This window comes from Cherax quadricarinatus, chromosome 17 (assembly GCF_038502225.1).
Source record: "Cherax quadricarinatus isolate ZL_2023a chromosome 17, ASM3850222v1, whole genome shotgun sequence".
In the NCBI taxonomy this organism is placed as follows: Eukaryota; Metazoa; Arthropoda; class Malacostraca; order Decapoda; family Parastacidae; genus Cherax; species Cherax quadricarinatus.
In genome coordinates, this window is record NC_091308.1 from 50,811,539 (window position 1) to 50,828,791 (window position 17,253).

At 42.1% G+C, this 17,253-nt stretch overlaps 1 protein-coding gene across 3 annotated transcripts in view; it reads right to left on the reverse strand.

Annotated features, from left to right (window-relative positions):
• The window catches only part of Unc50 (Unc50 RNA binding protein), a 254,965-nt gene that overhangs the window by 38,343 nt on the left and 199,369 nt on the right, over positions 1-17,253 (reverse strand). For all 3 annotated transcript variants that reach the window (XM_070085996.1, XM_070085995.1, XM_070085997.1), the window contains one exon: positions 5,381-5,501. In XM_070085996.1, the coding sequence (XP_069942097.1) occupies positions 5,381-5,501 (121 nt within the window). The remainder of the gene's footprint in view (positions 1-5,380; positions 5,502-17,253) is intronic.

Consider the following 17,253-nt stretch of genomic DNA (forward strand, 5'->3'; position numbering starts at 1 on the left):
GGTGTCATTATGATCGGGAAAAGATTATCTTTTCATAAGAGAAAATTATTTTTTTTTTTTAAATTTGGCCGACCCTGAGAACGAGTCTCGGAGAGGGCCTGTTGACCCTCAAAGGGTTAAAGTGCAGGAATTGTGCTTCCCATTTCCAGGACTCAAGTCCGGCTAACCAGTTTCCCCGAATACCTTCACAAAATAAATGTATATGTACATATTGTGCAAATATTGCGAACAAGTGATACAAAATGCAAAACAACCATGGGGGAGTTGAATGATAGCTATAGGCCTTTCATGTTGCAATCAATACATGAGAAGTTTACAATGTTGCAGAAAAGAGGTCCAAGCAGATATGATCGTATCTCCTTGGACCTCCTCCTCTTTTCTGCAGCACATCACGGTCCTGATATGTATTATGTGCATGTGGGGAAGGAAGGAGTGGGATGCTGGGTAACAGTTGAATGCTAGGTAACAGATGAATGTTAAAACAGATGAGTATCCTGAATGACTGATCAACCTCACAATGAGTGAATGCCTTCATATTACCTGGAGTATACCTGGAGAGGGTTTCAGGGGTCAGTGGCCCCGTGACCCAGTCTGTGACCAGGCCTCGTGGTGTATCAGGGCCTGATCAACCAAGCTGTTACTGGTGGCCGCACGTAGCCTGACATATGAACTGCAGCCCGGCTGGTCAGGTACTGACTTTAGGTGTCTGTCCAGTGCCTTCTTGAAGACAGCCAAGGGTCTACTGGCAATCAGCCTTATGTATGCTGAACAGTCTTGGGCCCCTTACACTTATTGTGTTGTCTCTTAGTGTACCCATGGTGCCCCTGCTTTTCATTGGAAGGGGGATGTTGCACTGCCTGCCGAGTCTTTTGCTTTCGTAGGAAGTGATTTTCATGTGCAAACTTGGTACTACTTCCTCTAGGATTTTTCAGGTGTATATTATCATGTATCTTTCTCACCTGCATTCCAGAGAAAACAAGTCAAAGAACTTCAGCCGTTACCAGTAATTTAGGTGTTTTATCATACTTTTGTGTGCCATGAAGGTTCTCTGTATATTTTCTAGGTCAGGAATTTCACCTGCCCTGAAAGGCACTGTTACTGTACAGCAACATTTCATCCTAGAGAGAACAAGCGATTTGAAGAGAATTATCATGGGCTTGGTATCCCTAGTTCTGAAGGTTCTCATTATCCATTCTATCATTTTTCTTGCAGATGTGATAGACATTGTTTTGCCTGCTCTAACCCATGTTGTCCTTGGTTATGTAACTGATGGGTATCTAGAACCTCTCAAAGATTTTTATAATATAGGACATTACATTTGGTCTGTAATTCTTTGCTATTACTTAACTGCCCCCCACCCTCTGTGGAGTGGGGCTATATCTGTTGTTTTAAGTGACTGTGGACTGACCCCTGTGTCCATGCTCCCTCTCCACAGAACGCTAAAGGCAGATGACTGGGGTTCCTTGTAGTTCTTGATGAATACAGAGTTTCACAAGTCTGGTCATGTCATTTATTGCCTTTTTTGAAGTTATGTGATGTTAGGATAATATCAGAGATGTTTGAATTGACCAAATTCTGAGTCTATGTCATAAAAAATTAATTTAGGTTGTTGACTCTTAGTCTGGTTAGTGGCTCACTAAACACCGAGTCATACTAGGCCTTTAGTATGTCACTCATTTCCTTGCTGTCATCTGTGTAAGTCCCATCTCATCTAAGTAGGGGTCCAATACTGGATGTTGTTTTTGCCTTAGATCTGGGTTAAGAAAAGAAATATTTTGGGTTTCTTTCAGTTTCACTTATGGGTTATAGTTCTTCCTGAGATTCTTGTCTTCCATAACATTCCTTAAGCTTAAGTTCAATATTTGCTATTTCTCTGGCCAGTGCCTCCCTTTGTATTTCAGATATGTACTAGCCCTTTCAGCAGCTCTGTGATTCTTCGCCTTCGCCTGTATAGGGAGTCTCTCTCTTTCTAATTTAAATCTCTTCCTTTTTTTTTAAATGAATAAGCCTTGAGCATACCTCAAGTGCCACAGAATTAATTTTTTCTAGGCAGACAGTCAGATCAATGTTGTTGAGGATATCTTCCCGGCTTGCTTCATTTAGGAGATGGTTGACTTGATCCCACTGTATGTTTTTGTCATTGAAGTTGAATTTGGTGAAGGTACCCTCATAACTGATCACATTTTGCTGGTCTAGAACCCTGTGCATACATGTTACTACCTCTATTATGTTGTGATCTGAGTGTACTGTCTTTGATATGGTTATGCATATTTCTTTTCAGATCACTGCTAGTGAAGATGAGGTCCAGTGTATTCTCCAGTCTTGTTGGCTCAATTATTTTCTGGTTTAAGGTGAATTTAGTGCAGAGATTTAATAGCTCATGTATGTGTGAATTTTCATTTGAGCTGCCTCCTGGGGTTATCTCTGCTAAAACATTATTTGCTACATACCTCCATTTTAGGTGTCCCAAGTTGAAATCCCCCAGGAATAAGATGTTTAGGGCAGGCACTGGAAGATTTTTCAGACAGTGGTCAATTTTGAAAAGTTGTTCTTGGAATTGTTGGGAAGTTGCATCTGGAGGCTTGTATACAACCACAATGACAAAGTTTTGATTTTCGATTTTTACTGCCACAACTTTTTTGCCTGTTTACTCTGTCGTATTTGTATAGGTTATAACCCGGGATCCACATTTCGTTGTCAAAGTGATCCTTGATGTGTGTCTCTGTGAAAGCTGGAAACATTGCATTTGAGTCTGTGAGCAGTCTGCTGACGAAAGGTATTTTGTTGTTCATTGCTGGGTTCAGATCCTGTATATTTGCAAAGATAAATATCATCATACTGATGTTATGTAGGGAAGGGAGAGTTGTTTGCTGGCACTAATATGTGTTCTTCTGGAGTGGACGACGCTGACTCTGCCTCCACTCCAAAAGCGATTTGAGCTGGTGTACAACTTTGGTCATTTTTTGGTGAGGGGTCCATGATCCAAGGAAATGAATGCCACCCAGGCACTGCATTACCCCTCTGGGTTTGTCACTTCCCAGCAATTAGAACAAAAATGGTCTAAAAAATTATCATTTTGTAAATGAAGAATGAGCCACTTGTTCAACACTTGTGCAACACCAATTCAATACTCGTGCAACACTTAGCAATTTTTATTGTGGAAACATTTCGCCAGCCAGTGCCTTCTTGTGTATTGGAGAGAAGAAGTCACTGGCTGGAGAAACATTGCCATAATAAAGACTGCGAAGTGTTGCACGTGTGTTTCAAGCTTCCAGCATTATTGCTGCTGCTGAAATCTACATGAATTTTTGAAGGAAAGAAAACAACTTTAGATTTGGTTAATTCATGAACATAGTTCTGAAAGACTGACAATTCTTACAAATTTTATATCATTATGCAGTGTGGAACACTGATTATATAGCACAGGTCAGCCATCACTAATCCAGTTCCATTTGTAATCCAGCACTAATTTTGGCTAGCATAATTTCAAATTTCTGGGATCGCCACACCAACCAGCCGCTACTGTTGGGTGGCGCTACTTGCTGCATAAGTCATTCCAATTTCTTTTTCTCCATTTGTTATAACCTGCTCACTTTTAGCCCTGGCCATGGTTTTCCAACGAATAAAATAAATGCTTCTCGGGTAAAACACATACACTGTACATTGTCCATAAAAGATTATTATAATAAAAAAGCAGCACTAAACCTACAAGGGTCATACAGCGCCATCCATAAAAGATAAGGTGGCTCTGAAGTCACTGTCAGTCGCCATGAGCTCAGCTCACTCAGATAAGCTGTGACTGGTAAATTTGAGCCTACATATGAGAGAACAGGTCTGTGTGGTAAGTGTGCACTATAAAAAAAAAAATCCTGCAGCACGCAGTGCATAATGAGGTGTTCCATAGCTCGATCACTAGCACACTCAACTCACACACTGAGGTCCGGAGTTCGAATCCCCGGTATGGCTGGAAAACATTAGGATGTGCTTCCATAAGACACCTGCTGTCCATGCTCACTCATCAGTATAAAATGGGTACCTGGATGCTAGTCCACTGGCGTGGATCGCATCCTGGGACAAAACTGACCTAATTTGCTCGAAATGCTCAGCATAACAAGACGTTTTCTATATAGTCGCATGTCATTGATGTCAGCTAGGCCTGTGTACCTTGTAAATGTACTTGTAGAAATAAAGATATTATTATTATTAAAAACTGCGACCATGTTTTTGGTCTAAAACAGTGACTTTGCGGTGTATTTTCGTATGGTTTTTATGATCGTATTCTCGTTTTTATGGTCTCATTTGATAGAATGGAAGATATATTACAGAAATAGATATAATTTTGACTGGTTCACGAAGGAAAGTACCTTGAAATTGAGCTCAACGTAGCAAAAATGTTCGATTTTTGCTGATGTTCAAGAGTAAACAAATGATGTCACCGTCCAATACGTGTCCAACTAGCCAGTCACGAATGGGGTGACATTATTTATACAATTATTACAATAATGCAGTAGTCTGCTTAACAGTAAATCTTCTGTTTTTTGTGTGAATAAAAATTCAAAATGGAAACAAGTTTAATATAAGAGGGGCCTGGAGATGTGACTAATGAACTGAGAAAAAGTTACTTTAGTGTCAGGAATGTTTGTATTGTTTATTCTGGACCCTATTTTGAAATTGGCATCTCTTGAAATTTGTGTGAAACTGGTCAAATTGACCACTTTATTGGGTAGTTGAAATAGGTAAATGGGCAGTTTTTTGTACTCAGTCGACAGATTAGAAGGAATGCCAGTGAAATAGTTATGAGTTTGGTAGACTGAAACAATGGAATGGGCCAAAAATAGAAGTGGGTGAAATAGCCGATACATACGTAAATATCGCTCATACTTGATGCACAAGTATTCTAACCTAACCACTCTGTAATCTGGCAAAATCACTAATCCTGCACCATACAGGTCAACCTGTATAACATTCACCAGTGTCAAAACACACAGTATACACTAACATAACACTCACCAGAGAACAGTAGCCACTATGATGCCAGCAGCCAGGGTGTCAACACACACAGTATACACCAGTGTAACACTCACCAGAGAACAGTAGCCACTATGATGCCAGCAGCCAGGGTGTCAACACACACAGTATACACCAGTGTAACACTCACCAGAGAACAGTAGCCACTATGATGCCAGCAGCCAGGGTGTCAACACACACAGTATACACCAGTGTAACACTCACCAGAGAACAGTAGCCACTATGATGCCAGCAGCCAGGGTGTCAACACACACAGTATACACCAGTGTAACACTCACCAGAGAACAGTAGCCACTATGATGCCAGCAGCCAGGGTGTCAACACACACAGTATACACTAACATAACACTCACCAGAGAACAGTAGCCACTATGATGCCAGCAGCCAGGGTGTCAACACACACAGTATACACCAAGAATCTCAAGAAGCTCCACAAACTCAGCTTGAGCACCAAGGCGAAGCCTACTGAGGTTACTGCAAATATAAATATAATTCAGGAATTTATTTCTACGAATACTACTTAATAAAATGAATTTATCCATTATAGTAAGAGAATATAATGATAATGATGTGGTTATGTTAAGATGTGTTCAGTGAAACTAGCTAATATATGACCATACTTGTGCAATTGTTGAACAAAAGATTCGGTGTACAAGATGTTACAACTTTCTTTATTTTAAGTACTACTGAACATGTTGTTACATCAAGTATCAGTGTACGTGACTGTCATGCTACCACATATTTATTTCATCATCTTGATAGTATTACCATGCTAATATCTTTATTATATACATTGTACTACTATATACTACTCAGATAAATTTGAATGTATCAATAATACTTGCGCAAGGGATGAAAATGGCGAATATATTATAGCTAAGTTTAAATCCAAAAACTTACAAAATCCTCTCACAGTGATAAATACCTACAGAGTACCACAGTCAAACATTTACCAACTTAGTGAAAAATTAGGAAGTAAAGTATGATAACTGATGCACACATAAACAAAGATCACTTGCTGCTCAAAGGCGACTTCAATATAAATCTCCTGCATGACAAGGACCCACAAGTAACTGAATTCACAAACACTATGAGCAACTGCTTGCTACTACCAACAGTAACAAAACCAACATGAATCTCTGAGACTAGTATCTTCTTATTAGACCACATCTGGACTAACACCATATCCCCTTTAAAATCAGGCATAATCACAGACAACATGACAGACCACTACCCTACCTTTCTCATAACCAACCTAGGTAAATTATCCTAAGACACTACTAAAGTTACCTTCAGACTTCGTAATGAGACAACTATTAATAAATTTATAACAGCAATGACAAACATCGACTGGTACAATGAGCTAGAAGTCTATATAGATACTGACGAATGTATTAATAATTTTCTAAAAAAGACCCAATACCTCTATAAAATTCATTGCCCTAAAAAAAACTAAACAGATGACAGCTAAGAGACTGAACAGTCCCTGGCTAACACCCAGCATCCTCAAATCCATTAATATAATGCACCTATATGAAAAACAGTACAGAACGAGACAACCAGAGACTAAACAAAACGTTACTCGTCAACTCTAATCAGCCTGAAAAGAAGGTCAAAAAAATTGTATTATGAGGACAGATTACATAACTTACAAGGTGACATGAAAAAGACCTGGAAAATCTTATCTGAAATTCTAGGAGCTAAAAAGATATCCAGAAACAGAGCAATCACACTAACAAAACAAAATGAACCCCTACTCCCACTGACTGAAACAGCAAACAGATTCAATGCTTTCTACTCCACCATAGGAAAAAACCTAGCGAGCAGAATCCCAAGCTCAAACACCCCACCAATAGACTACTTCACTGGCACCTACCCAAATACACTATTCCTAGCTCCGACCAACCCAACAGAAGTCTCACTCATTAACACACTTAAAAACAAGGCAAGAGATTTAAATAACTTACCATCTTTTATATACAAGAAAGCTTCTCAAGTACTGTCACCAATTATTGCAACACTTTAAAAATCTATCGAATCCTCCACCTTCCCATCAATTCTCAAAATAGCGAGAGTCACCTCGATCAATAAAGGAGGAGATAGAGCAGACCTGAATAACTATACGCCGATATCTAACTTACCCCTTCTCTCTAAAATCTTTGAAAAATTAATTCATAGGCAAATCTATTCCTACCTTGTCTCCCACAACATACTCAACCCCTGTCAGTTTGGATTCAGGCCTAATAAAAACACGAATGATGCTATTATACACATGCTAGAACTAATATACACTGCTCTCAAGAAAAAAGAAGTCCTACTGGGAATCTTCATTGATTTACGTAAAGCTTTTGATACAGTAGACCATGATTTGTTGCATATAAAATTAACACACTGGTATAAGAGGGCACTCCCTCAACTACCTGAAGTCATACCTCAGCAACAGAAGCCAATAAGTGTACACAAATGGAGCTAACTCTTCCACACAACCAATTACAGTGGGTGTCCCACAGGGAAGTGTCCTTGGCTCACTTCTCTTTCTCATTTACATCAACGACCTACCAAATGCATCTCAACTACTCAAACCCATATTATCTACAGATGACACTACATACATCTTCTCTCACCAAAGCCCAGTCATACTAGCCAACACTGTAAATGCTGAATTACAGAAAATATCTACCTGGATAATGACTAAAAAGCTGATTCTCAATATTACATACTCTCATTAGAACTTAAAGCAATTGCATTCCTCAAGCATATAATAATTATACATCAAGTACCAGTGTACATGATGTTACATTAAGTATCAGTGTACATGATACATCAAGTACCAGTGTACATGATGTTACATTAAGTATCAGTGTACATGATACACTAAGTACCAGTGTACATGATGTTACAATAAGTATCAGTGTACATGATACACCAAGTACCAGTGTACATGATGTTACATTAAGTATCAGTGTACATGATACACCAAGTACCAGTGTACATGATGTTACATTAAGTATCAGTGTACATGATACATCAAGTACCAGTGTACATGATGTTACATTAAGTATCAGTGTACATGATACATCAAGTACCAGTGTACATGATACACCAAGTACCAGTGTACATGATGTTACAATAAGTATCAGTGTACATGATACATCAAGTACCAGTGTACATGATGTTACATTAAGTATCAGTGTACATGATACATCAAGTACCAGTGTACATGATGTTACAATAAGTATCAGTGTACATGATACATCAAGTACCAGTGTACATGATGTTACATTAAGTATCAGTGTACATGATACATCAAGTACCAGTGTACATGATGTTACAATAAGTATCAGTGTACATGATACATCAAGTACCAGTGTACAAGATGTTACATCAAGTATCAGTGTACATGATACATCAAGTACCAGTGTACATGATGTTACATCAAGTATCAGTGTAGATGTTACATTATCAGTGTACGTGTTACACCAAGTATCAGTGTAGATGTACCAACCACGGCAGAGTGAAGATGTATCAACCCCGGCAGAGTGAAGATGTACCAACCACGGCAGAGTGAAGATGTATCAACCCCGGCAGAGTGAAGATGTACCAACCACGGCAGAGTGAAGATGTATCAACCCCGGCAGAGTGAAGATGTACCAACCACGGCAGAGTGAAGATGTATCAACCACGGCAGAGTGAAGATGTATCAACCACGGCAGAGTGAAGATGTATCAACCACGGCAGAGTGAAGATGTATCAACCACGGCAGAGTGAAGATGTATCAACCACGGCAGAGTGAAGATGTATCAACCCCGGCAGAGTGAAGATGTATCAACCATGGCAGAGTGAAGATGTACCAACCACGGCAGAGTGAAGATGTATCAACCACGGCAGAGTGAAGATGTATTAACCCCGGCAGAGTGAAGATGTATCAAACACGGCAGAGTGAAGATGTATCAACTACGGCAGAGTGAAGATGTACCAACCACGGCAGAATGAAGATGTACCAACCACGGCAGAGTGAAGATGTATCAACCACGGCAGAGTGAAGATGTACCAACCACGGCAGAGTGAAGATGTATCAACCCCGGCAGAGTGAAGATGTATCAACCACGGCAGAGTGAAGATGTACCAACCACGGCAGAATGAAGATGTACCAACCACAGCAGAGTGAAGATGTATCAACCACGGCAGAGTGAAGATGTGTCAACCACGGCAGAATAAAGATGTATCAACCACGGCAGAGTGAAGATGTACCAACCACGACAGAGTGAAGATGTACCAACCACGGCAGAGTGAAGATGTATCAACCACGGCAGAGTGAAGATGTATCAACCACGGCAGAGTGAAGATGTACCAACCACGGCAGAGTGAAGATGTACCAACCACGGCAGAGTGAAGATGCATAAACCACGGCAGAGTGAAGATGTACGAACCACGGCAGAGTGAAGATGTACCAACCACGGCAGAGTGAAGATGTACCAGCCACGGCAGAGTGAAGATGTACCAACCACGGCAGAGTGAAGATGTACCAACCAACGCAGAGTGAAGATGTACCAACCACGGCAGAGTGAAGATGTACCAACCATGGCAGAGTGAAGATGTACCAACCACGGCAGAGTGAAGTTGTACCAACCACGGCAGAGTGAAGATGTACCAACCACAGCAGAGTGAAGATGTACCAACCACGGCAGAGTGAAGATGTACCAACCACGGCAGAGTGAAGATGTACCAACCACGGCAGAGTGAAGATGTATCAACCACGGCAGAGTGAAGATGTATCAACCACGGCAGAGTGAAGATGTACCAACCACGGCAGAGTGAAGATGTACCAACCACGGCAGAGTGAAGATGTACCAACCATGGCAGAGTGAAGATGTACCAACCACGGCAGAGTGAAGATGTACCAACCACGGCAGAGTGAAGATGTACCAACCACGGCAGAGTGAAGATGTACCAACCACGGCAGAGTGAAGATGTACCAACCAACGCAGAGTGAAGATGTACCAACCACGGCAGAGTGAAGATGTACCAACCACGGCAGAGTGAAGATGTACCAACCACGGCAGAGTGAAGATGTACCAACCACGGCAGAGTGAAGATGTACCAACCACGGCAGAGTGAAGATGTACCAACCACGGCAGAGTGAAGATGTACCAACCACGGCAGAGTGAAGATGTACCAACCACGGCAGAGTGAAGATGTACCAACCACGGCAGAGTGAAGATGTACCAACCACGGCAGAGTGAAGATGTACCAACCACGGCAGAGTGAAGATGTACCAACCACGGCAGAGTGAAGATGTACCAACCACGGCAGAGTGAAGATGTACCAACCACGGCAGAGTGAAGATGTACCAACCACGGCAGAGTGAAGATGTACCAACCAACGCAGAGTGAAGATGTACCAACCACGGCAGAGTGAAGATGTACCAACCACGGCAGAGTGAAGATGTACCAACCATGGCAGAGTGAAGATGTACCAACCACGGCAGAGTGAAGTTGTACCAACCACGGCAGAGTGAAGATGTACCAACCACGGCAGAGTGAAGATGTACCAACCACGGCAGAGTGAAGATGTACCAACCACGGCAGAGTGAAGATGTACGCAGAGTGAAGATGTACCAACCACGGCAGAGTGAAGATGCAGAGTGAAGATGTATCAACCACGGCAGAGTGAAGATGTATCAACCACGGCAGAGTGAAGATGTACCAACCAACGCAGAGTGAAGATGTACCAACCACGGCAGAGTGAAGATGTACCAACCACGGCAGAGTGAATATGTATCAACCACGGCAGAGTGAAGATGTACCAACCAACGCAGAGTGAAGATGTACCAACCACGACAGAGTGAAGATGTACCAACCACGGCAGAGTGAAGATGTATCAACCACGGCAGAGTGAAGATGTACCAACCACGGCAGAGTGAAGATGTACCAACCACGGCAGAGTGAAGATGTACCAACCACGGCAGAGTGAAGATGTACCATTCAAAGGAAGCACTCGTCCACAAGCAACTTTCCCGAGGTGGTGTTTCCACTTTGAAAATCTAAGATGATACATGTTTCTAGAAGCATATTCAAACAGAGTTTAGGAAAATATCCTTTATATATACTGTTTGTGACACCTAAGTACAAGAACCTATGAAAGATGACATTAGATCATTACCAGGAACACGAGTGCGTTTAAAAGTTGACTCGAGGGTGAAAATACCTGGAGAGTCGTCTGAGAGCCTCAAAGTCAGTATTAAATAAATTTAAACTCTCCCAGTATCTAGGAGAAGATGCCATGGAGACAGTGTTCTCCAGGTGATGTGTACATCTCCAGTGCTGATGGAAACACAGTGGTCCATAGACCAGGCCAAAACATGGAGAATTTTACTAAGAGGAAGCAGATACATGACTCATGGTGAGCATTCTCCATGTTCTGAGGACACTCATGACCACGTCAACTACTACAGTCATGACTACGTCAACTACTGCAGTCATGACTACGTCAACTACTGCAGTCATGACTACGTCAACTACTGCAGTCATGACTACGTCAACTACTACAGTCATGACTACGTCAACTGCTGCAGTCATGACTACGTCAACTACTACAGTCATGACTACGTCAACTACTACAGTCATGACTACGTCAACTACTGCAGTCATGACTACGTCAACTACTGCAGTCATGACTACGTCAACTACTACAGTCATGACTACGTCAACTACTGCAGTCATGACTACGTCAACTACTGCAGTCATGACTACGTCAACTACTGCAGTCATGACTACGTCAACTACTGCAGTCATGACTACGTCAACTACTACAGTCATGACTACGTCAACTACTGCAGTCATGACTACGTCAACTACTGCAGTCATGACTATGTAAACTACTGCAGTCATGACTACGTCAACTACTACAGTCAAGACTACGTCAACTACTACAGTCATGACTATGTAAACTACTGCAGTCATGACTACGTCAACTACTACAGTCAAGACTACGTCAACTACTACAGTCATGACTACGTCAACTACTACAGTCATGACGACGTCAACTACTGCAGTCATGACTACGTCAACTACTACAGTCAAGACTACGTCAACTACTACAGTCATGACAACGTCAACTACTGCAGTCATGACTACGTCAACTATGTACTACAGTCATGACTACGTCAACTACTACAGTCATGACTACGTCAACTACTGCAGTCATGACTACGTCAACTACTACAGTCAAGACTACGTCAACTACTACAGTCATGACGACGTCAACTACTGCAGTCATGACTACGTCAACTACTACAGTCATGACTACGTCAACTACTAGTCATGACTACGTCAACTACTACAGTCATGACTACGTCAACTACTACAGTCATGACTACGTCAACTACTACAGTCATGACTACGTCAACTACTGCAGTCATGACTACGTCAACTACTGCAGTCATGACTACGTCAACTACTGCAGTCATGACTACGTCAACTACTGCAGTCATGACTACGTCAACTACTGCAGTCATGACTACGTCAACTACTGCAGTCATGACTACGTCAACTACTACAGTCATGACTACGTCAACTACTACAGTCATGACTACGTCAACTACTACAGTCATGACTACGTCAACTACTACAGTCATGACTACGTCAACTACTACAGTCATGACTACGTCAACTACTACAGTCATGACTACGTCAACTACTACAGTCATGACTACGTCAACTACTACAGTCATGACTACGTTAACTACTACAGTCATGACTACGTCAACTACTACAGTCATGACTACGTCAACTACTACAGTCATGACTACGTCAACTACTACAGTCATGACTACGTCAACTACTACAGTCATGACTACGTCAACTACTACAGTTATGACTATGTCAACTGCTACAATCATGACTGCTTCAAATGCTACAATCATGACTGCTGCAACTGCTACAATCATGACTGCTGCAACTGCTACAATCATGACTGCTGCAACTGCTACAATCATGACTGCTTCAAATGCTACAATCATGACTGCTGCAACTGCTACAATCATAACTGCTTCAACTGCTACAATCATGACTGCTGCAACTACTACAACAATGACTGCTGCAACTGCTACAATCATGACTGCTGCAACTGCTACAATCATGACTGCTTCAACTGCTACAATCATGACTGCTGCAATCATGACTGCTTCAACTGCTACAATCATGACTGCTTCAACTGCTACAATCATGACTGCTTCAACTGCTACAATCATGACTGCTGCAACTGCTACAATCATGACTGCTTCAACTGCTACAATCATGACTGCTTCAACTGCTACAATCATGACTGCTTCAACTGCTACAATCATGACTGCTGCAACTGCTACAATCATGACTGCTTCAACTGCTACAATCATGACTGCTGCAACTGCTACAATCATGACTGCTGCAACTGCTACAATCATGACTGCTTCAACTGCTACAATCATGACTGCTTCAACTGCTACAATCATGACTGCTTCAACTGCTACAATCATGACTGCTTCAACTGCTACAATCATGACTGCTTCAACTGCTACAATCATGACTGCTTCAACTGCTACAATCATGACTGCTTCAACTGCTACAATCATGACTTCTTCAACTGCTACAATCATGACTGTTTCAACTGCTACAATCATGACTGCTTCACCTGCTACAATCATGACTGCTGCAACTGCTACAATCATGACTGCTGCAACTGCTACAATCATGACTGCTTCAACTGCTACAATCATGAATGCTTCAACTGCTACAGTCATGACTGCTTCAACTGCTACAATCATGACTGCTTCAACTGCTACAATCATGACTGCTGCAACTGCTACAATCATGACTGCTTCAACTGCTACAATCATGATTGCTGCAACTGCTACAATCATGACTGCTGCAACTGCTACAATCATGACTGCTTCAACTGCTACAATCATGACTGCTTCAACTGCTACAATCATGACTGCTGCAACTGCTACAGTCATGACTGCTTCAACTGCTACAATCATGACTGCTTCACCTGCTACAATCATGACTGCTGCAACTGCTACAATCATGACTGCTGCAACTGCTACAGTCATGACTGCTTCAACTGCTACAGTCATGACTGCTTCAACTGCTACAATCATGACTGCTTCAACTGCTACAATCATGACTGCTTCAACTGCTACAATCATGACTACTTCAACTGCTACAATCATGACTGCTTCAACTGCTACAATCATGACTGCTTCAACTGCTACAATCATGACTGCTTCAACTGCTACAATCATGACTGCTTCAACTGCTACAATCATGACTGCTTCAACTGCTACAATCATGACTACTTCAACTGCTACAATCATGACTGCTTCAACTGCTACAATCATGACTGCTTCAACTGCTACAATCATGACTACTTCAACTGCTACAATCATGACTGCTGCAACTGCTACAATCATGACTGCTTCAACTGCTATCTTTGTTTTATCAGCAGATACAGGTATCTAGGTTTTGAGGTTCCACTACTTGGACCTGTTGTAGCAAGACTTTGTCGCCAATACAAAGAACGACTAAGAGCACTTAGAGTTGTGGCAGGGCTTCACCCCAGGTATGGTGCTAATGTTAAAATTGTGAAAATGATGTATCTTGCTTATGTTAGATCATTGGTTGATTATGCTGCGCCACTACTTGCTCTTGTGTCTGGCTGGAAGCTTGGAGGGCTGGAAAAACTGCAGAACGAAGCAATGAGGATCATTTTAGGATGCCCTCGTACTGCCAAAATTTTAAATATGCAAAAAGAACTTGATATTCCAAGCATCAGAGATCGTGTTACTGAAAGAAATATCCTAATTGGGGTTAATATGCTCAGGCAAGCTCATTCAAACCCCTGCACAGAAGCCCTCCAAACTTTCCTCAGCACTGGTGAACACTCCTCCAGATGGATCGAAAAAACTGGAACCGACCTCTGCATGAATCAGATACATGATCTATGTCAAGTAAGGCAACAGCGGCACTTCTCCGCTCCATGGAATATTACCCCATTCCAAACTACCATTCCTCTATTTCCCCCCAAACTACTTCTTAAATCACAACCAAAACTTTGCCTTGAAGCCAAACATGAGGCCTTAAGCTGTATTGATAACTTAGTCACACAGCACACACTCTCGCAAATTATTTACGCTGATGGTTCTGTTCACCAATCCACTGGTGCAGCTGGTAGTGCTGCTGTTGTCGTACAGAGTGATGGCTCTCTTAAAGAAATTGGAGCACGCATCAATAATTGGGCCCCTACCCTTCAGACAGAACTGTTTGCCATACTCCTTGCACTGAAATGCATCTATGTATCAAAGATTGACAGTTTAATTGTAACTGATTCTCTGTCATCCATAAATGCTCTCAACTCATTAAGCATAAATTGTGGCATGCTTGTGTCAGAAGCCAGACACAGGTATGTAGGATTGTGGACAGTGGAGTCAGAGTGCACATGCTGTGGATTCCATCTCACATTGGTCTTCAGATGCATGATAGAACTGATAAATTGGCTAAGCTGTATGCTTTCAAAGAGGGAGTAGATTACAATCTTGGCTTGTCAGGTAGTAGTTTGAGAACAATAATACGTAATAAAGTTGGTAGAATTACCGACAATATGTAAAGTAAAAGGACACAAGTGCAACTAATGTGATATTTATTGTGGCAACGTTTCGCTCTCCAGGAGCTTTATCAAGCCATTGAATAGCTTGAAAAAGCTCCTGGAAAGCGAAACGTTGCAACAATAAATGTCACATTAGTTGCACTTGTGTCCTTTTACTTTACAACAATAATACGAAAAGAACTTCAACTGAATTTTATGGACTTAAGGCTCAGGGAGACTGACACCGGTAAGTCTATCTATCATCATTCTATCATGCAGGAGGAGCCACATGTCTATGGTGCGTCCAACATTATAGATAAGCAGACTCTTGGATGTCACTACTGCCCGGCTCCGGCTGGGTTACAAGTATCTTTGGCAGGTTAAATCACCACCACCAGATGTAGACCAAACGAAATGTCAACTTTGCCAGATGGACTATTGTCACACCTTGCGTCATTATGTACTGGAGTGAGTCACACCCTGCATCATTATGTACTGGAGTGTGATAAAATTAATGAATTTAGAAACAACTCACTCAGAAATGTTCAAGAAATGGCAAAGTATTTTATCCACAGTGGTATATTGCAGACCATTCTGGAGAAATACCCTGACTTTGCTAGCTGTAAATAATGCATTACCACGTGTGTGTGTGTGTGTGTGTGTGTGTGTGTGTGTGTGTGTGTGTGTGTGTGTGTGTGTGTGTGTGTGTGTGTGTGTGTGTGTGTGTGTGTGTGCACTCACCTAGTTGAGATTGCAGGGGTCGAGTCCAAGCTCCTGTGTGTGTGTGTGTGTGTGTGTGTGTGTGTGTGTGTGTGTGTGTGTGTACTCACCTAATTGTGGTTGCAGGGGTCGAGACTCAGCTCCTGGCCCCGCCTCTTCACTGATCGCTACTGGATCCTCTCTCTCTCTGCTTCCTGAGCTTTGTCATACCTCTTCTTAAAACTATGTATGGTTCCTGCCTCCACTACTTCACTTGCTAGGCTATTCCACTTGCTGACAACTCTATGACTGAAGAAATACTTCCTAACGTCCCTGTGACTCGTCTGAGTCTTCAGCTTCCAGTTGTGACCCCTTGTCCCTGTGTCCCCTCTCTGGAACATCCTATCTCTGTCCACCTTGTCTATTCCCCACAGTATCTTGTATGTCGTTATCATGTCTCCCCTGACCCTTCTGTCCTCCAGTGTCGTCAGTCCGATTTCCCTTAACCTTTCCTCGTACGACATTCCCTTGAGCTCTGGGACTAGCCTTGTTGCAAACCTTTGTACTTTCTCTAACTTCTTGACGTGCTTGACCAGGTGTGGGTTCCAGACTGGTGCTGCATACTCCAGTATGGGCCTAACATACACAGTGTACAGTGTCTTGAACGATTCCTTATTAAGGTATCGGAACGCTATTCTCAGGTTTGCCAGGCGCCCGTATGCTGCAGCGGTTATTTGGTTGATGTGTGCCTCCGGTGATGTGCTCGGTGTTATGGTCACTCCAAGGTCTTTCTCCCTGAGTGAGGTCTGTAGTCTTTGTCCACCTAGCCTATACTCTGTCTGCGGTCTTCTTTGCCCCTCCCCAATCTTCATGACTTTGCATTTGGCTGGATTGAATTCGAGAA